Raw genomic sequence first — 22,571 nt, forward strand, 5'->3', positions numbered from 1 at the left:
CGAAAAATATTTCGTTTAAGTACGTTTTTGAAAATATTGTCCGAACCCTCAAAAGTCCTCCGAGTCGTTAAGGATTGCGTATCGGTTAAAAATATGATCCAGCTACACAAGGTTTTCAACCGATATATTATTTTCAAAACAAACTGAGTTAAGAAAAAGAGATATTTAAATTTTAGAATAATAATGAATATAAGTTTTTTTTATGGAACTTTTACTATAAAATGAATGAGAAACTTTAACAATATCACATTTATTATTAAATAATAATAAAAATAATAATAGTAACACATTTCAATTATTTTTCCTAGCAATACCATATTATATTTATCTGAAATTTCAAACAAAATATGAAACCTAAAGAAAATCAAATACTAGAAATAGAAAGTCGACCAATGGATGTCCTTAATTTGTGAACCGCACACCATCTGTCGGGTCACACGTGTATTACACCTTCTTCACCAGTACGCCACACACACATATATATAGAATATATATAAAATAAAAACAATATTTTAAAAAAAATCCCTTTATCGTATATCTAATTTTCATAAATCATTGAGTTCTGGATCCTATTTTTGTGATTCTTCATAAGCCCACGAAGTTATTCTCTGTTTTTCGGCTGATACTTGGTGGTTCAGCTACCATTTGACTTTTTGTCTGTTTTGTTTTGGTGATTCTTGGTATGTTCTTCCTTGATTGGTTGGTTCTTATGGTTATTATATATTTGGTCGAATTTATGATTATGCCTTTCAGCTTTGAATTTTCTACCTGTTTTTTGCTTTTCTTCTATCTTTTTGCATGTTTGTTAGCTGAATGATTGGATGTATTAATCCGTCGACAAGAGATTTTGTATGTTTTCAGTAATTTCTTGCGGATTATTGTAATATTCTTCATGCAAATAAGATCAAGATTCTTGAAGAACAGGTTAAATTATAGGAATTTGCTGCTGAATCAGTCGAATTTAATTCTATTCTATGGCGGGCATCTGGAAATTTGGTGTTTTGGACGGATTTAGTTTTATGCTTTTTGTTTTGTTTTTGGTTATTTTGGTCAATACAATTTTGATAAACGGGGTGTACAAAAGGAATCTTGTTATTTGCTGCGAGGCACAATTGGCTAAAGTCATGTGTGGCTCTCTATCTTGCACAAAACATGGTTGTTGGATTGCCATAAAGTTTAAAAGATTTGAATTGGATTGTCACTATTTTTATGTTTTTGTTACAAGTTCAGTCGTCGCATATTGTACATTTTAGAGCGACTTTTATATTGTTTCGGTTTTAAAATATTCGCAGTTAGGTAGTGCATATTTCGAAGGAATAGGAATTGAATATCTTTGCTTCATCCTTCAATCCCTGTTATGTGCTGCCCATCCCTTTGAATTTCGCACCAGCTAACACCGAGGTCATCCTTCAACCCCTGTTTGGTGGTTATTTCTTGGAGTGAAGATGAAGTGTTGTTCGGTTGATGATGACATAATTCGGTGCTGCCGATTTGGTGGAAAGTAATGCATTCTAGTATGATGTTGAATTTTATGAGTGATTAGATAAAGTTTTGGGGTTTCTAAGTTGTAGAAAGCAATAGGTGAATCATTTCCGATAAAAGAAATTTTAGGATACACGGTGACCTGAATCCGGAATTATATGGAGCAGTTGATCTACTTGAGTTCTTATGCAAAACACATAGTCCTTGTATTGTAGGATTTGATTTATACTTAATAACACAAGTAATTCTATCTTATTCATTTTACTGAATCAAGAAATCAGCTACATCGACATTTTTCTGATTATGCAATCCTTAGTTACCTTCTCATCATCCTATAGTAAATCTCCGTTTCTTCTATATCCTGGCTTGATGTTACTCTGGTGAAAATATGATCCAAAATAGTTTGACAATTCTCATGTTTCATCTCTACTTTACTCGTACGTGGTGATGAAAATCAATTTGTGTCTCCTGCCATCGGCTCATTATAGTCTGAGAAGTTTCAGAACTTATGAATCTGATTATTTTATGTAGCCCTTCCTTATCCATATGACCATGCAATAATCATCAGATAAAATTACAAGAAACGAAGGAGTGGTTTTCGTCCTTTTGCTATTCATGTCATACTTCTTTTCATGGTCAATCCTTTCGGACGTGCATGGGTGAACGTTCTTGGCTAAGGGAATGTGATTGGGATAATGAGTGGAGGCAGAGACTGGACATAGTTTGGGGCATGAAAATGTTTATTTTTGTTCAAAATCGTAAAGGTCGGAGCAGGGTGAGTATGAGTTGTCAAGTGTCCGAAGTGAAAAAATTTTCGCTGATAATGATAACAATCGTTATTCGTTTCTTGGCTTTGAAGTTATGAATTGACCTCTGTTAACTGTTGTTTATCTTAGATTTCTGTTATTTCAAAAGAAATTATTTATCCATTAAACTGCAGCATCGCTTGGAAATTCAGGTACTGAATCAACTCTTCATAGTTTTTATCTGAATGGAGGGTGCTAAAAACTTCGAAGAAAATGCTCCTCCTGCACAAGTCGTTCCATCGCTTGATAAAGATCAATCAGAAAGTTCTTCAAGAACCAAAGATGGGGATAGGGAAATGGAAGGTTCTAAATCAGCAATTTTAAATGATGATTTCAATGGGTTGAGTCCGGAAGCAAGTCTCAAATCTGGAACAGATGATCTGACTTCAAATTCTCGAACGGTGCCCGGTGAAATAGAAGCTTCAGAACATAATATTTTCGCACCTGCGGTTGTAAATAATGCCACACACGAAGTGGAAGAGAATATGGAATCACCGGTAGCAAACGACGTGGTTTCAACTTCTCCAGTTGCACAAATGGAAATAAAAACTTCAGAACATAATGTTAACACACCTGTGGTTGGTACTGATGTCCCACATCCAATAGCAGAAAATACTGGATCACTTGAAAGTCACAAAGGCAATAACTCCGAAATACTATTGCAGCAAAGTTCGTCAAATATGTTGGAAAAAAATATAGGCGATGCCTCTGTGGAATGTGTAGGCGATAATTTTGATGGATCTGCAGTTGAGAAGGATGTCCCAGCTGCATCAGTCAGGGATCTAGACACGCGTATGCCTCAAAAAGAAGAAAACTTAGAGGTCAAAATAGTTGCGTGGCCGTCTCCAGAGGATGAAGATGCACCTTCTGTTTCATCTCCAGATGTGAGAAATGGTAATGCTGCTCAGCTCGTTGCCAAAGTACCTGTAAGTTCCTTGGAGAGTCAGAAATCCATGGGAAATTCTCAACGGACCGATGATATGAAAATAAACAGAGGTCAAATCGACACAGCAGCACCATTTGAATCTGTCAAAGCAGCTGTTTCGAAGTTTGGTGGAATTGTGGACTGGAAAGCCCATCGTGTTCACACTGTCGAGGTATAAACTTCTTTAATTCTTTTTTAACTTCCAGTAGGGGTCTTCTAAGTTATATATGAGAAGGAATTGGTTTTCATATCTATGTCTATGGTTCTCATGGATCATTATAAATCTTTAACACATGATTTCAATAAACCTTCGCATAAAGATACAACTCTTCCCGATAAACCTTCACATAAAGATTGCTTTAAGTGATTCTGGTTGCATACAGAGACGAAAGTTCATTGAACAAGAACTGGAGAAAGCACAGGAGGAGATACCATCTTACAAAAAACAATCTGAAGCTGCTGAAGAGGCAAAAATTCAAGTTTTGAAAGAACTAGACAGCACTAAAAGGCTCATAGAAGAATTGAAGCTTAATCTTGAACGGGCACAAACAGAAGAACACCAAGCAAGACAGGATTCAGAACTTGCTAAGCTAAGGGTTGAAGAGATGGAGCAAGGGATTGCTGATGAAGCTAGCTTTGCAGCCAAGGCGCAGCTTGAAGTTGCCCGAGCAAGGCATGTGGCTGCAGTTACTGAGCTTAAAAGCGTTAAAAATGAATTGGAACAGCTCAAAAGAGACTATGCTGTGCTGGTGGCGGAGAAAAATGCAGCAGTGAGCAAGGCAGAAGAAGCCGTCTCTGCGGCAAAAGAAGTTGAGAAGTCAGTGGAGGATTTGACCATCGAATTAATTACTGCTAAGGAGGCCTTGGAATCTGCGCATGCAGCACATCTGGAGGCAGAGGAACATAGGATTGGAGCAATTATGGCGAAGGAGCAAGACACTCTCAATTGGGAGAAAGAATTAAAGCAAGCGGAGGAGGACTTGGAGACACTGAAACAGCAGATTGCTTCTACGAAGGATCTCAGATCTAAGTTAGACAGTGCAACGACATTACTAACGGATTTGAAAATGGAATTGGCAGCTTATATGGAATCATCAGTAAGTACGGAACTACAGGAGCCAGAAAAAAGAACACGAGGTGATATTCAGGCTGCTGTTGATTCAGCAAAGAAGGAACTTGAAGAAGTTAAACTCAGCATTGAAAAAGCAACAGATGAAGTTAAAATCTTGAGGGTGGCAGCTACTTCGCTAAAATTTGAGCTGGATCGAGAAAAAGCAGAACTTGCCGCCATTCAACAAAGGGAGGGAATGGCGTCAATTGCAGTTTCATCTCTTGAAGCTGAGCTGAACCGGACAAAGTCTGAAATTGCTCTTATTCAGGTGAAGGAGAAAGAAGTGCGAGAGAAAATGGTGGAACTTCCCAAGCAACTACAAGAGACAGCTCAGGAAGCTGATCAGGTGAAGGAACTTGTTGAAACGGCCCGTGGAGAGCTTCGAAAGGCTAAGGAAGAGGCAGAACAGGTGAAGGCAGGAGCAAGTACAATGGAAAGTAGACTGCGTGCTGCTCAGAAGGAAATTGAAGCTGCAAAGGCTTCCGAAATGTTGGCACTAGCAGCTATAAATGCGTTGCAAGAAAGTGAATCTGCTCAAAAAAACGACGAGGACTCACCTACTGGTGTAACTCTTTCGTTAGAAGAGTATTATGAGCTTAGCAAGAGAACTCACGAAGCAGAAGAGCGAGCCAACATACGGGTGGCGGCTGCTATTGCCCAAATTGATGAGGCGAAGGAGTCTGAGTTGAGGGCCTTGAAAAGGCTTGAGGAAGTCACACAAGAGATAGCTGAAAGGAAAAAATCACTAGAAATTGCAATGCTTAAGGCTGAGCAAGCGAAGGAAGGAAAACTAGGTGTAGAGCAGGAACTACGAAAGTGGAGGGCTGAGCATGAGCAAAGACGCAGAGCTAGTGAATCTGTTCCACCAGCAATTAACGTGAGTAAAAGCCCACGAGCAAGTTTTGATGACTCGAAAGCTTATGAATCGAGAAATTTCATCAGCATCCCCGATGTTTCCACTCTTCATCAAAGGTTGAGTCCAAGGTCATACACCAGCGTCACAGAAAATGATTCGTCACCTGATGTAAGAGCTCCCACCAAGAAAAAGAAAAAGTCGTTCTTCCCACGGATTTTCATGTTCTTGGCTCGAAAGAAGGCACAAGCTAATAAATCAGCTTGATAGTTTGTCTATACTACTGAAGAATGTTTTTTTTATTACAATGTGGTATATGTTCAGCTTGCTTTTGTCGATTTTTTTCCTGAGTTTCACCTCAGCTGAATCTTGTCTCTTTAGAATTATAGTCTGTATTCATACACGCTGATTGTTGTATTTTATGTGTAAATTAGATGAATAGTGGAATAAGTCTTGTATGGCTTGCAAAGAACTGAAGTGGTACAGTGAAGAATGTGTTTGGGGATTTAAAATTACTTGTTTCGATTTTTTAAATATTTGTATGTTAATTTATAATTATATGCTTTAGTTTGCATGTCAAAGCCCTCCCATAATGAATCGGTATGTATGCACTTCCATTACTTTGTTTGGATCGCATTAGATATCTCAAATAATGACTGCGTTGAGATTAGGGTACATGACTTTCAGAAATCTGGAGTCGATGCGGCGGCCGTGGTAGGGGTGTCGGCCGAAATTATTTTTCCAAAGGAAAGTGGTTGGCCAAAAGTTGTATTGAGAGGGAAGGGAGATTTTTCTATAGTTGTGTATTTTTTGTTGTGTGTTGTATTATGTTATCATTGTTCGATAACATATTTATTATGATGGATTGGTTCTCACACCTGTAAGGGTGCTTCAAACACAAAATTCTCAACGAGCTTCAATAACTCGTGTTCTAATAATGTAAACAACGACGAATTAAATCGAGTTTGGTTTTAAACCAAGCGGAAGATACTCGAAATAATGCTTTGTTAAGAAAGCTGACTAATTTGACAGCCTTTTAACTTGTGTAAACTCAATAACTGAAATAAGGGGATCAGTTCTTGCATGTATCAGTTCAGTTATGGTGAGAACTGATTGATAACAGCTCGAATTGATCAAATCAATTTAAAATCAATAGTTAAACAGTTAAGTACACAAGATATGTTATGGATGTTCGGAGACTTCAACTGCTCCTACGTCACCCCTTCTACCACATCGGGTAGGATCTACTAGAAGACTTTGATTTATACAATGCCTTGTACAAACCCACTCAACTTAGGACTTACACTACTTCCTAACTGAACTCTTAGCCAAGACTGAAGGCAACACCTTCCAGCCAACACTTGTTTAACGTCTATATGTTAAAGACTACATACACAAGTTTAGAGTCTTTGTGCAAGACTCGCTGAGCTTTTCAATACGCTTTACTTTCTGTATGTATGTGAGTGATGGGGTGTGTGTGTGCGTGAGAACTGATACGAAAGTGTTCTCACACACTGAGGGAAAAGTGCTTCTAATCTAAGCTGATAACACTTTGAAGTGTTCCCTCAAATCTGGGCTGATTGCTTCTTGAAAGTTGATATGAGTTGAGCGTGCCCTTTTTCTTTTCTGATCTTCACAAATTTCTCTATTTCTCTCTTATTTGTTGATGGTCTTGGTCTTGTATTTATAGAGGCTACGAGACCGTTCATCAAGACTCATCAAATATGTCCGTTGCAGTTTGAATCCGTTCCTCGATATTTGTGTCTTGTCCTTTCTGACAGTCATTCTGGAACATCTTGACTTTAAGCTCTGCTGCAACGTCCATTATTGTCCTTTGACTGGACAATTGCTTTTCTTAAATGCGCACAGCTGGATTACACTTAGATAAGCTTGTCGTGTTCTGCAAACTGGTCGTCTCCTAACTGATGTCCTGAACTGGTAAGTTGAACTGGTTTGGTGAAATCAGTTGGCTCGTCAGCTGAATTGATTTCACCGCGTCAGTTGAACTGGTTAGTAGGGCTCTTCATCAGTTGAGCTCTTCATCAGCTGATCGGGTTTCTGAAGGTCTTCTGCTGAACTACATATCAGCTGGACAATCAGTTGAACTGGTCTTTGATATATCAATTGAACTGGTTCAGTTTGGGCAATCAGTTGGCACTTTCAGTTTGCGTCTCGATAGCTTCAGATTTGGCTCGGTAGCTTTCTGTGTACTTAAGTAAATTTATTAGAAACAAAATAACAAATTTTGTTAACATCAAAATCAAGATTGCGAACATAAAATGTTCTAACATATTATTATGCACAAGTCTATGTTACTAGGATTCCTAATCCTAACGTCCTTAAAGACTCTTAATTTTCAATAATTAGATTCTCGTGTAATTATATCATGTATTAATCAACTCTTGATAATCAATGATAAATTTATATACACACCTTTATATCTCCATAAAAAGTGTGTGTGTGTATATATATATTAATACATCTATATATGCACATATACTATATGCATAGATATATTGTTTAAAATTAAATAACTAGTATTTAATTTCTTTGATTAACTAATTAGTTAATTAATTCTAGACCACTCTAAAATATTTTTATGAGAATTTTGTACACATTAGTAGTCACTACTACTAATACTATTATTTAATTAGTAAATTCTAAATTCACTAAATAAATAATTATGAACTGATTATAATCATGATCGACGATCTGACAGTACTGATGTATCAAGTATACAAATCTTGTTCATATAATGAAAATTAAAAAGTTCAAAGATCAAAATTTTCACTGATCAATTTTTTGCTGCTGTCATTTTTGTGAACTCCTTCACCAAAACAGGCAGTCCTCTCCTTATTCAGTTAGCATTCAAGCTAACTTTCATTTCTTTCATACTATAGAATCAACTTATAAATTCTTTTAAAAGCATTCAGTTTGATCTCCATCAAGCTACAATCGTCAAATTCAACTCCTTGAACTTTGACTATCTCAACAGGAACACAGAATCTAATACTTGTGTGACCCTCAATGGTTAAAGAATACAACTAGCTGTGGGTTCACAGATCTATGTGATTCAAAATAACATTTATTCTTATTTTGGCTTATCCTAATTAACCTCGTTATTTTCATCAATACCTTGATCAAGAATATTAGAACTCATTTATGATTGTACCCATCGGATCTTGGTAAGAGCGTCTAGTAGCATCGTCCCATGATCTCCTAAGTATCTCTGATAGTGTCGGTAAGAACCTTACGTTATGGTTAGCGTACAATACGGTCCCTTCAACTCATATATCCTAATCGAATCTGCAATTATTGGTATATCGAGAGTTTTATTTGAATTCGATAACAATGTGATGTATCTTTGAGTAATAATAGTGGCATGGTATATGCAACTAAGGAAACACCTTTCCAAAATTCACATGTCTTACTCTTGCCAGAGATTCATTGCACTATTAACTCATCAAATCATAAAGGATATCTTCACCAGTAACCAAAATATGAATCCCTGACTACAATGTATTTTGAAGAGTTCGATACAATGTATTTACTTCTACGTATTTCAAAACTATACTCAACCTCGCCACGATGACCCTCAATGGAGCCAGTAAACATATCAAAGTGCAAGCTAGTACGTAGATCCTCTACGTTGTCCCGAGTTAAAGTACTAATGGTGTACAACCATAGCCACATACTATTCCATTCGATAAGTGATAACCACTTAGAAAGTTTGAGAGAGGTTGCTCAATGCATCATCAAATGATCACTCATATGTATGAATAAACATCTTCATGCTCTTACCAATGAAACATGACGTTTACATCACAGATACAAATCTCAAGCTCAAGCGGTCTTTATTCTTATTTTAGGGGGCTGATTCGACTAGGAACCTATTTAAAATATATGGTACACTTCCTAAGAAGTTTCATAATATGAGCCCATAACTCCTAATCGTTATTACAATACAATTTGATTAATGTTAATTAATTACAGAAGAAAACGAGTAAAAATTTTCTTTACAATGGCCCAAAATGTGTCAGTTATAATTATAATACTAAAAATAGTATATAATAAAGTCTCGTCTAAACACATCACATAATGAAACAAGCCCACACATGACTAAAATCAACTACATACAAATCCTCGGTACATGTCCCGGTATATAGATACATATATAAACTATGATAGACTACTCAACCTCAACTCAGACGTGACTCCCACCAGAAGTACCATATCCGGTCTCCTGATAACTTGGAGTATCTGCCATTGTCCACACACAAAGACAACAACAGCCCCCTTTGGGGATGAACAAAAGTTCTATATGGAACAACCATTATATATATAATATGTATCTACACAAGGATATATGATATGCAATGCATGCATGTCGTGGAGATATCAGGTCAAATGTCAATCCACTGAGCAAGTATGGAACCAATCGAATCGCTATCAAATCAATGATAGAGCTAGCACACCGGCCTCAGTCAAGTATAGGGATAATCCGTATGATAGCGTCAGCGAAGCGCAATCAAATCCCAAATCTCAACCAATCAATCATAGGGGCCACAAATGACTATGTTTTTAAGGGCCACATAATGTCAAACATAGCATCGTGCTCACAAACCCCAGAATCAACATCCAATTATATAAGGGTGTCCAAGAATAATAGCTCAACGTACATGTCATGTATCGATGTATGAATAAAATGATGTGTGTTAACAAAATATTTATTTTATACATCGATATACCAATCATGAACGTCGTGTATGCCACATCAACTCAATAAATAAGGCATATAAACAAATCTTTTCAGTCAAATCAATCAAAAATATATCATATGACACCGATACCTGTCGTATGTTACTCGATCGCAACATACATCAATTCTTCATTTCCAGTTTAATGTAGCTTTAAGATTTCAGTACAGAAAATTTATCTACATAATCAAATATTTATTTCAATCAATTACTTTATTCATTTACAATCAAAATTCAAGTTTCCAAAATCTTTTGAAACTTTGAAAATTCATAAAAAAATTGAAATAATAACATAATTCAATTCCGACTTTGAAAGTTAGTTTCTTGTCGGTTCTTCTATTGCATATATTGAAGACAAATTCTAATGCATGCTATTCCAGCGATTCAATAAATAAAAGTTCTGAATCGAGAAGAAAATTACCTCAAACTCAACGCGAGGATTCCGAATATGTAATTTGTTTCGAGTTTCGACAACGTTTCGAAGTAGATTCAAACAATAGAACTTGAATTCCAATTGTTTTCTTCAAACTTGCCGAGGAAAGGAAATGAGGCATATCAACAAAACTCATTCTTATCAACTTTATATATTAATGTGCGTGCTGGGGCGCAAAAAAAATGGAGTCATTGTGCGTCGAGTTCTGCCTTGAACGTTTTTGCTTAGTCACGCGCACTGTGGCTCGAAAGAAATGGTGCACTAGCGCGCATCATTCATTCCGGATGGATTAAGTTTCGAATTAGAAAAAATGTCAACATGAAATTGTAGATCTATGTCTTGGCTTTCATTTGCCACTGACCTCACTCAATTCGGATATATGACGCGAGAGTTATACCCATTTTCCCAAAATATATCAATGCAGGAACTTCAATGCACACGATACATTTCGGGATAATTTTGCCCCTATTTTCAAATGGATTTGGACAAAACTCAAAACATTAAAATTGTAGTACTATGTATTAGCTTTCTAATGAAATTGGTTTCATTTTATTTGAACTAATACTCATATAATTATGCTAAAAACCGTAACATGTGTCACTTTTCTATTGTGGTTCAGTATATTTTTCCACAAATCAATTACTACTACAAGCTTTCATTATCACAACATATTTTCTCAATTTCATTGTCAATTATATACTTCATACACTTAAAAATATGACAATTTCTTGAATTATCGAGAATCAAATATGATTTACGGTAATATGATACGAGGTCCTTACACATAATCTTACATCGTGATCGTTCTCGAGGTATTCTTGGATTATCTCAGAAAGGGAGACAAATTTAGTCTCAAACAATGCCCCAAGAATGTTTTTGAGAAAAAAAAAATGCAGAAGATTCCATATGCATCTGCAGTAGGGAGTCTAATGTATGCTCAGGTTTGTACACATCTAGTTATTGCGTATATGACTGGAATGTTGGGACGATATTTAAGTAATCAAAGAGTGGAACATTGGAAAGCAGTCAAAAGAGTTTTACGGTACCTACAAAGAACAAAAGATTACATGCTCATATATCGGAGGTTGGATCGGCTCAAATATGATTTAGTCTCAAACAATGCCCCAAGAATGTTTTTGAGGAAAAGGAAATGCAGAAGATTCCATTTGCATCTGCAGTAGGGAGTGTGATGTATGCTCAGGTTTGTACACATCTAGTTATTGCGTACATGACTGGAATGTTGGGATGATATTTAAGTAATCCAAGAGTCGAACATTGGAAAGCAGTCAAAAGAGTTTTACGCTACCTACAAAGAACAAAAGATTACATGCTCATATATCGGAGGTTGGATCGGCTTGAGATCATTGGGTGTACTGACTTCGATTTTTTTGAATGCCAAGATAGTATGAAATCTACATCGGGCTATATCTATCTCCTTGCTAGAGGTTTCATTTCCTAGAAAGTTCTAAACCGTCTCTGTAGCTTCTTTCAGCATGGTAGCTGAGTTTGTAGCGTGTTATGAGGCATCCAATCATGGAATATGGATACAAAATTTTGACACAGGACTGCGCATTGTTGATGGCATTGAAAAAACACTAAGAATACATTGCGACAATAAATCAGCAGTTACGTATTCCAAAAACAAAAGGAGCTCGACAGAGTCAAAACATATTGACCATTGATGGGTCTAGTTACCTTGAATGTAGCGAAGACTGCTTTGATCTTATGTTGATGTGATTGATGGACTATACTAGTTATAGATACGTTTCTGAATAACAATGTTTTTGAGCTCATAAGATTATTTTCACAAACATAATTTTAAGGTTACACATATAGCCCAAGTGGGAGATTGTTGGATCAATTTTATTTATATGACCTTATATGTGAATAATTATGTGTTGTGGGTTGTCTATTAGATTAAACCCAAAATAAAGTGATAAACTAAGGTTTCAGGTTATTGCGCTTAAAAGTATCTAATAGGTTGTGGGTCTTTAATGAGTAAAGAAATAAGTGTAATTTATGTTTTTATGATGGGTTAAAATAGAAATATCAGAAGATAATGATATATATTATCTATATATGGGTCATTGTCCCAAGATCGCACGACATTACGTTATCTATTATTTCCCCATTAAGAATATAGTTAAGAGAAGAAAGGTAAAGGATTCTCTTAAGGAAAGTGCGCATAGATGTGGAAGATCAAGACACGTTCTAAAGAATTCAGAATTATGGTTTCAAGTAGGCTTTCGCTTAAGTTTTCAGTCAAATTCTTAATGATTTAGTATGATGGATTCTTTGGTTTATGAAATTTTTCCAACATGTCGCTCGTTGATTCCTCAATTTACATCATATGGGTAGTTTTTAAAGCTCAAATATGAGGATTCAACCTACTATTTTTGTAACTTTAAAGATTAAACTATGGTGATGTCTTATCTTTCTAAATAGCATATTTATACTCTTCATCCTCATTTGTACACTGCAAATTCCTTTTTCCAAACCATTTTTTGTTATTGTTATAATAATCCAACTTACTTGTCTATTGTGTCCACCCTATTTTATGGCATTCCAATCTATAATTCTTTTTTAAAAATTACTGTTATTCTTTACTATGTACCTAACTATGCAAGTACCTATAAACAATTATAAATAATTACAAAATGTTAGGGGGTGTGTGTATATATATATGAATGTGAAGAATAGATGATAACGTAATTCAAAATTTGATAGTTACTGATACCTCGATAATATTCATAGTCTTGACCCAGTTAAGAGCTGACCGAGGACCCGAGGAGGTGGTGAGGTGGTGAGGAGGCACCTGGTCCACCCGGAGTACGGAAACAAGTTTAAAATAGAGATAATCCTTGAAAAAGAAGGAGATGAGAGAGTTGAGAGATGAGGATGAAGGATGAAGGGGACAGGCTCCTCTCGAACTAAAGGAGCACAAATTTCTACCTCAAGGTCGTGGATGATCCCGAGACCACCAACTTCAGACCAGTACAGGTAGGAGACTATGATGAAAGTGAGGATTCGGAAGAGTACTTGGGGAGGTTTGAGAATGCATCCATGCTACACTGCTGCACATGCAGTATAAATTTCAAAGTCTCCCAAACCGCATTGGTGAGAGCAGCCTAGCAATGGTTCAATCAACTCAAGCCACATTTAATTACCTCGTTCCAGGACTTTAGCGGGACCTTTCTACACCAGTTCACAAGAAGTAAGAAGTAAAAGAATACCACTTTGATTCTGTTTGATATGGAGGATAGATGGAGAAACTCTAAGGAAATTTGTGAAATGCTTCAATGCTGCGGCCCTAGATGTCCCGACGTGTTCATTAGAGATGTAGATAAGCACCATCACCCAGGGTTTAAAGGGAGGAGACCATCTTTGATCTCTAGTCAAGAGACCCCAATCACGTATGACCGCCTGACCAGGGCTGGAAAGTACATCAAAGAAGATGAGGCCATGGCATTAGAGCTCATGACCCCGGAGGTCATTTCGTAAGTCCAGGAGGGTGAGATCCTAGAAAGAGAGCTCATGAACCTTGAGGTCGTTCACTAATTCCAGGTGGTTCACGACCCCCGAGGTCATTTCTATAGTCCATGTTGATGAGGCCGAGGTGGATGAGTCCCCGCCAGAAGAGGTCATGACCCCTAAGGTCATTCACTAAGTCCAGGTGGATGAAGTACTGGCAAGAGAGCTCATGATCCTTGAGATTATTCACTAAGTCCTGGAGGATTAGGCCCAACCATTAGATCTCATGACCCCCAAGACCATTCCTTAAGTCCAAGAAAATGAGGTCCTGACAAAAGAGCTCATGAGCCTTGAGATCATTCACTAAGTCCTGGAGGATGAGGCCTAGGCAGTAGAGCTTAAGACCCCCGAAGTCATTCCTTAAGTCTAAGAAGATGAGGTCCAAGAAGGGCACATGACCCCTAAGGTCATTCACTAAGTCCATGTGGATGAAGTCCTGGTAGTAGATTTGATGATCCTCGGGGTCATTCTGTAAGTCTAGTTATATAAGGTCGAGGTGGATGAGTCTGAGTTAGATGAAGCCCTGGTAGAAGAGCTCATGACCACCAAGGTCATTCCGTAGGTCCAGGTTGATAAGGTCGAGGTGGATGAGGCCGATGTAAATGAGGCTCTGGCAGGACAATAGATGACCACTAAGGTCATTCAGTAATTCCAGAAGGATGAGGTCCTGTAAAAATAGCACATGACACCCAAGGTCATTCCTTATGTTTAGGTTGATGGGGCCTAGGTAGATGAAGTTGAGATAGATGAGTCCTTGGCAGGAGAATTCATGACTCTTGAGGTCATTCGATAAGTCCAGGTGGATGAAGTCCTGGAAAGAAAGTTCATGACCGATGAAGTCATTCACTAAGTCCATGAGGATGAGGCCATTGCAGTAGAGCTTATGACCCCCGAGATCATTCCTTAAGTCCAGAAAGATGAGGTCCTATAAAAGATCTCATGACCCCTAAGGTCATTTACTAAGTCCAGGAGGATGAGTTCATAACAGTAGAACTCATGACTCTCGAGGTCATTCCTTAAGTCCAGAAGGACGAGGTCCTGTCAAGAGAGCTCATGACCCTAAGGTCATTCACCGAGTCCAGGTGGATAAAGTCTTCGCAGTACAGTTCATGACCCTCAAGGTCATTCTTAAGTCCAGGTTGATAAGGCCGAGGTAGATGAGGCTAAGGTAGATGAAGCCCTAGTAGGAGAGCTCGTGAACTTTGAGGTCATTCACCAAGTCTAGGATGATGAGGTCCGGTTAGGAGAGCTCACGACCCCTGAGTTCATTCCTTAATTTTAGGTTGGTAAGGATGAGGTAGATGAGGTAGATGTAAATGAAGACCTGGTAGGATAACTCATAACCCTTGAGGTCATTCAGTAAATCTAGGAGGATGAGGTCATGGAAAAAGAGCTCATGACCCTTGAGTTCATTCTTTAAATCCAAGTTGAGGTGGTCAAGGTGGATGAAGCATAGATAGATGAGTCCCTGGCAAGAGAGCTCATGACTCATGAGGTCATTCACTAAGTCCAGGAAGATGAGGTCCTCGAAATAAAGCTCGTGACCCCTAAGGTCATTCACTAATTCAGGTGGATAAAGTCCCAATCTAGTTCATGACCCACGAGATCATTTCGTAAGTCCAGGTTAAAAAGGCTGAGGTAGATGATGTCCGTGGCAGTAGAGCTCATGACCCCGAGGCCTCGACATCCTATTTTGATCAGTCCTCAGACACATCCCTTAAGCCCAGTGAATGAGGTTTGGGCACCCTAAGCCCAAGTAGATGAGGCATGAACACCATATTTGGATCGGTCCTCGGTAGCTTCCCTCAAGCCCAAGTGTATAAGGCCTTGGCACCGTAAGCCTAACCCGTGTAAGAGGTGATCGAGGACCCAAATACCCGAGGAGGTAGCGTGAAGGTACCCGGTCTACTTGGAGTGGGGTTCGAGGACCCGAAGAACGGATGAGGTGGCGAGGAGGTAATTGTACTACCGGGAGTTGGGGCCAAGGACACGTTGTCACGCCCCATGTCCGAAGCGTCGGTGACATCCGGCATTGTTAATCAAATAACAATAAGCCTCGTAGCAAATAGCCAAATAATCAGTCTTTTTCATAAATAAAACATTGTCTTTATATTGACAATAGAATAAAAATTATATCAGAGTTTTTCGGAAGTTAAACAAAAGGAAAGGTAAATAATCCTTGAATTCCTGATCTTGACATTCGATCACCATCTCCAGAAGGCTTCTTGCTCCTCCTCATTCATTTTCTCTTCATTTTTATCTGAAATTTTGTAAGGGCTGAGTGTTTTGGGAAACACTCAGCAAGTGAGGGTCGATCGATTTGCAAATATACATATAGAACTTAATATTTAAAACATTTCTTTAACAAACTTTCAAAACTTATTACTTTTAACTTATCATAACAGAAACAAATCAAATATGAGATAGAGGTTATCAGAGGATTCAAAGTAGTTCAAGAGCAAATCAGATCATTTCAGAACAGACACAACACTGTTACTCATCTCATTTCCATGGTCAAATTGTCCCCAATATGTTAGTCCTTTAAGGGGTGCGACCAGAACACGATTTTATACCCACCGATGGGGACCAGACAGAATATGGTTTTATACCCACCAATGGGGGCCAGACAGAATTACAATTTTCGTCCCATTTCAAATCAATTCGTAACAGTGCAACACAGAATTCAGGCTTTATCAGACAGAACTTATCAGAATTTCAGATAGCAGAATTTCAGAAGGATTTAGCTGAATCAAAGAATTTCGAAGTACAAACAGAGCATATCATCGATCGAAAATTTTAAAAGAATAGACTGACATTTTCGAAAAATAAAGACACACACATGCATGTCATGATATTTATATTCAAAGTTCAAAACACAAGAAATTACATAAAAAAAAACCCACTTACAAGACTCTCGAAGTTACGGTTCAAAATGCGCAGAACTTGGGCGAACGAAACTTGTTGAATTTTGGCCAAGTGATGACCAAACCTGGAGAGGATCTTCACAACAATGTGGACATCAAATCACAGCATTGAAAATCCGGAACAACTCCTCCTTCTTTCTTCTTGCAAGCGACAGCCGAGAGGTGGTTTTGGAGGGGAAGGAGACGATTTTTCTTGCTGAATTTTGGGTGTGGTTTCTTCAACACCTTTAGTGCATCTATAGGTGCCAAAATGTCTTCTCAACACTCCATGGCCAAAATATTGGGCTCCAAGAAATGAAATAAATATAGTCAAGGCCATCTCAAGCACCAAGAGTCATTTTCTGCACCATAAATGTGTCATAGTCCCTTAGCTCCTCGGCAAAAAATTGTGTGAGACGGTCTCACGGGTCGTATTTGTGAGACGGATCTCTTATTTGGGTAATCCATGAAAAAGTATTACTTTTTATGCTAAGATTATTACTTTATATTGTGAATATGGGTAGACTTGACCCGTCTCACAGATTAAGATCCGTGAGACGGTCTCACGTGAAACCCACTCTAGCTCCTCTCCTAGCTCTTTCATTGGTTTCTCAATGGTCATTTCTTGCATACTAAGTTTGTCCAAACCTTTAGCTCATTTAGCTCCTTCCTTGGTTAACTCAATGGTCATCTCTTGCACAATAAGTTTTTCCAAACATTTAGCTCTTTTAGCTCCTCTTCTTGGTTAACTCAAAGTTCATTTCTTGCACATTAAATTTGTCCAATCCTTTAGCTCTTCTTCTAGCCCCATTTTGGTTCTTTTAGGACAAGAAATGATGAAATTCTTTGAGCTAGGATATTGAATTCATGAGCTAGGGATTTTCTCCCCGACAATCAATGAGCTTCCTTGAGTTGAGGGTTTTAGCTTATGAGCTGAGGGTTTCTTTTCCAAGAATCTTGGAGCTTCCTTGAGCTGAGGGTTTTAGCTTATGATCTGAGGGTATCTTTTCCACGTGACGTACCCTCAATTCTCAAGGTTTTACATTGCCTCGGATTCTTTTTGAGCTACTTTCCGAGCTTTTTGAGGTGCTTTGCTTCGAAAAATCCGGGTTCTCACACACGTTGACACAAAGACCTAAGGAGTTGACGAGGAGGTGTCCAGTCCACATAGAGTAGGTTGGAGGACTCAGGTTAAGGATAAAAGTGTTAGGTTGAGGTTGTGACAGTGGCAGGGAGTATCTGGGGTCTTGGTTCAAGTGATCATTGAGAAAGTAATCGAGGGAAGACATGGTGTTTGGACAAATAGAGGGAAGACTCAGGATCCGAGGGACAAGAATCGAGCTCAAGGATATAGAGTCCTAGGAAGGATGAATATATATAAAATCAAATATCTTAAACCTTATCAATATATCCCCATATATGTAGATAATGATAGAATCCTTGATAAATTAGGAAACAAGTTTAAAATGGAAGCAAGTATCATTATCTGAGGTAAGATGGCTAGGGTTTGCTATCCTAGATAGGTGGAGGAATTACTTAAAGAATTTACTCAATGAGACGAGTATGGAGGAGTTAAACGTGGGTAGACATGAGATGCAAGATGTAATGCATCTATTGTTCCATCGTAGTGCTAGTGCTAAGGAAGTAATAGAGGCATTGAAGAAGATGAAATATGGGAAGGTAGTTGGACTAGGTGGTACACCAATTGAGGTATAGAAGTATCTAGGAGAAGTTGGGATCCAATGGCTTATTATGCTCTTTAATAGGATTTTAAATACTGGGAAAATGCTAGAATCTTGGAGACATAATAATGTAGTACCAATTTTAAGAATAAAAGAAATATACAGTGTGCTCAAACTATATATGGATTAAGCTTATGAGTCATATGATGAAGATATGAGAGCGAGTGATAGAGTGGAGACTTGGAATTATCATTGGGGTATCAAAGAACCAATTTGGTTTTATGCCATATAGGTCTACGATGGAAGTTGTTTTCTTGATTAGATAAATGATGGAGATTTATAAAGAACAACAGAAGAGTCAACATATCGTATTTATTTACTTAGAGAAAGCCCATGATAGAGCACACAGAGAATTATTATGTTGTGTACTTAGAAGAAAGTGTCTACCTCAATGCTACATCAAGATCATTAAAGATATGTACGAAGTTGTCATAACTAGTGTTAGGTCTGTTGGATGAATGTCACGTGAATTTCATATGGTAATAGAACTTCATCGAAGTCAATCCCCTACTAGGTAATTGCTGCATTTTACGTTATTCGTTTCTACCAAGAAGTCACTTTGCTCATCATTGCGCCTTAAAGGTGTTTGTGCATTTGTCCAAATGAAAATCCATTAAAATTTTGTTGGTGTCATCTGCTATCCCAATAAAAGCCGCCCAAGCTGCAAGCGCGAGTCACCATAGTAGCTCATTTTGCGATCTGAAAGGCTTCCATGATTTGTTCCATCACCCATACTTTTTACATTTTTCAACCAAGGAAGAGAAGACCCTTCTCAATATGCTCAAGCTCTTTCTAATAGTCATCTTCTGTGTACCTCAGCTGCTCAAACTGTGCTCTCTGGTCGGCGAAATTTCCGGGGTTAACACAAATTTTGTCAAAGCATTCAGCGACTCGCATTGCCACGGGTTGTGCGAAATGAATGTCTGCCACTAAAGGGATGTGATAAGTTTTTCTAGACAAGGGAATTTTTAATTTCAAAGCAGGAATCTGCTTCTTTCTTTCCTTGCACTGTTTATTCGAACAAATATCTGCTCCTTGGTATGCTATTTTCATTACCTGTTCAAATGTTGCAGCAACATCCTTTGTATCTGTTATGGTCATTGTTTGAATTCTGATGGGATTATCACTACCAAGAGCAAAATTTCCAACCATCACTGTGCTTGTAAGGTCCAAAAATAAGACGACGTAATCCAACTGCATGCAAATCTAGAGAAAATGAAAATTGGGTAATTGATTGATTTTAATTGCTAAATTGATTATGTGACATGTTTATATGATGTTTTAGTAGTTTTTCTACTTACATGCATTAAAGTGTATTTTTAAGGGTTATTCGAGTTGCGATCGAGGAACGGAGACCAAGGACTGAAAAATGGAAAATGTTTTCATTAAATAATTGTTTTTAATTATTTAAAGTATGATTGATGCTTTTTTTATTTTTGAAAATAAGAGGTTTTGAGGTGATTTTATACGTCGGGACGTAAATTTTATCGGTGTAGGATTTTCAACAAAAACGTGAACGTTTTGGCAACCCGGCTAATAAATTCACGAACTTTATTAAACAAAATATTTTTCAAATGCACTAATGGGCTTAATGGACCTAATTAACCTTGTTAATGAGCTTAAGCTACCATTAATCTTTTAATTACTATTTAATGTACAGTTTACCCCACAATTCAAACCATAACCCACACCCCCTTCCCCAAACAAATTAACAAGGATTCTTTTCTCCCCAAAACCACCACACGGCACACACAAAATATCAAGGGAAAAGCATCAAAGTTCTTCAAGGTATTCAAGCCAACATCCACTCGTCGTCGTTCTTCAACTCGTCAACGATAATTCGTGCATTTTACACACAAAGGCACGCCATATTCTTCCTTCAAACATCTATCACACCATAGTAAATGTTTAAGCATATTTTGAATGAAAACATGGCATAAAATTGTTATTGTCGTAACTATGCATGAACATGTGTTAAACTCTTGTGTTTTGGTTCAAAAAATCATGTTTAATATGTGTTAAGGGGCTGCCATGGTTAGGGTATGGATTAAGGGTGTTTTACACGAAGTTTAGGGTCCTAGACACACACCAAATATGCTGCACAACATGAAAATGAAAAAATGGAACCGATCGGGTGCTTGTGTATCCTAGGGGCTCGGTTTATGGGATTGTTTGGCTTGGCTTGGGTTCGGCTTAGACCAGGGCATAGCTAGGGTCATGTATGAGTCAGGGAAGGAGTCCTAGCCATTCTAGGACTCGAGCATAAGGAAGAAGTCCTAGCAAGCTAGGACGCCAACCCGAGAAAGTGACATGATGGTCGCTGGTGTGCAACAGCTTGTGCAGGGTTTGTTGGCCTGGACAGGGGCTTTGGGCTGGGCTAGGTTAGGTCTTTAGGGTCCTAAGAAGGTGTATGAGGGGCTGGTTCAAGGGCTGGCTCGTTGGGTAGATGGCTAGGCAAGAAAACAAGAGTCCTTGTCAAGTAGGTTTTCTCAGCCATAGCTTGTATGTGATGTATTGCTTCGGTTTTGAGCTTAGGGTCATGTCCAATGAGTTCTAAGGGTCCAAGAGGGAGCCTAGAGGGGCTAGTCAGGGATCGGCTAGGGGTGGCTTGGTGTAGCATGGTAAAAATCGAAGTTGGCTTGAGGGTTAAGGGAAGGGTTCGAATTAAGGGTTTAATGGTTTAAAAAATTTGAAACATGGCTCACGGGGGTCGAGACATGGTTCACGAGGGTCAAATATTTTATTAAAAGTTAGAAATTTTATATTAAAGTTTGAATTAATTCAGGATTAAAACGCATTAAAAACGAATAATTAAAGATTAATTGAAAAGTCTAGTATTTAAGCTAAATAAAATTATGAAAAAATTAACGTAAGCTTAAATAATTATTTGGGACATGTTAGATTCAATGGAATCAAGAAAAAGTCAAATTCGAGGATTTTTTCGTCTAGGAGTAAAACGGTAATTTTACACCCGAAAATTAGTAAACGTCATGGCAGTTTCCTGAATGCTGTTTTATATGCTAATATGATTATTTTAAATGTTTAAGAATTTTTATATGTTAAAATATGATTTTTAAATGTTTATGGATTTTTATGAGTTAATATGGACATTTAAAAGATATTTTGTGTTGGAAACTAAGTTTCGGCGTTTGACAAATTGCGAACCAACTGATTATGCAAATAACTGAACACGAGAAAACTGAACTACGCGACTGAATCCAGCAACTGAATGCGCAGATAACTATCAGCAGTTGTATTCTCTACCAGCTATCACCTAGCAGCTGATTCTTCAGATGAACACGTCATCAGTTATCGACAATTGACAGTAGTACACTGCAGACTGTTACTTAATGGAACGCCGCATTTCAGAGATCACAATATACAGGTGTCAGAGGAATTTTGACTTGGCAATCAACGGATATAAAGTTCAAATTTGTTTAAAGTTACCGTTGAAGAGGGAAGCCTATAAATAGGTGAAGAAAGCATCTGAGAAACAACTACGAAACAATTTCAACGCAACTATTCTATTCAAGCTGTTACGCTACTAAAATCACTACGCAAATCAAAAGCTCACACTTACTAGTTTTATCCGTAGCATTCAAGGCTACTATCTCGAGCTTATTAGTACGTTGTAATCTTTGCTAGATTCTTTAAGTTGTGCTAAGATCAGTCACTAAGTGTAGAAGCTTTTTGTAACTAAGAGTTTCAGTGTTGGCAGTGATAAGTCCAAACTGAAGTGGGTCAGTACAACTATTATATTCGATCAAAGTCTTTTAGTGGAAATCCTATCTTCGTGATAGAAGGGGTGATGTCGGAGTTATTCTATTCTCCGAACATCCAGAAACAAATCGTGTGCATTTTATTTCAGTTATCATTTTACTTCAGGTATTCTATCTCTCAGTCAGTTTACTTCCGCAACTGTTTTTTCAGTTAAACTGATTGTTATCGACTGATGAGATACCGGGTGTCAGTTTGTCACTAAACTGAACTCAATTTTCGAAAAGAACATATAATCTGTGAGTGCTTAT

General features: G+C 37.8%; 1 protein-coding gene across 4 annotated transcripts; it reads left to right on the forward strand.

Moving 5' to 3' along the window:
• Positions 1-521: 521 nt before the first annotated feature.
• Positions 522-5,713, forward strand: LOC140975258 (protein WEAK CHLOROPLAST MOVEMENT UNDER BLUE LIGHT 1-like). 4 transcript variants are annotated; one of them, XM_073438865.1, is made up of 3 exons: positions 522-680; positions 2,423-3,385; positions 3,597-5,713. In XM_073438865.1, the coding sequence occupies exons 2-3, from the start codon at positions 2,474-2,476 to the stop codon at positions 5,442-5,444; spliced, it is 2,760 nt and encodes a 919-aa protein (XP_073294966.1). In that variant the 5' UTR covers positions 522-680; positions 2,423-2,473; the 3' UTR covers positions 5,445-5,713. The 4 variants fall into 4 exon arrangements, with proteins under 4 accessions (XP_073294966.1, XP_073294970.1, XP_073294967.1 ...); XM_073438869.1 differs by having other exon boundaries at positions 533-680; positions 2,441-3,385; XM_073438866.1 differs by lacking the exon at positions 522-680 and adding an exon at positions 948-1,501.
• Positions 5,714-22,571: the final 16,858 nt, after the last annotated feature.

The sequence above is a fragment of the Primulina huaijiensis genome, chromosome 4 (assembly GCF_012295235.1).
Source record: "Primulina huaijiensis isolate GDHJ02 chromosome 4, ASM1229523v2, whole genome shotgun sequence".
Classification (NCBI taxonomy): Eukaryota; Viridiplantae; Streptophyta; class Magnoliopsida; order Lamiales; family Gesneriaceae; genus Primulina; species Primulina huaijiensis.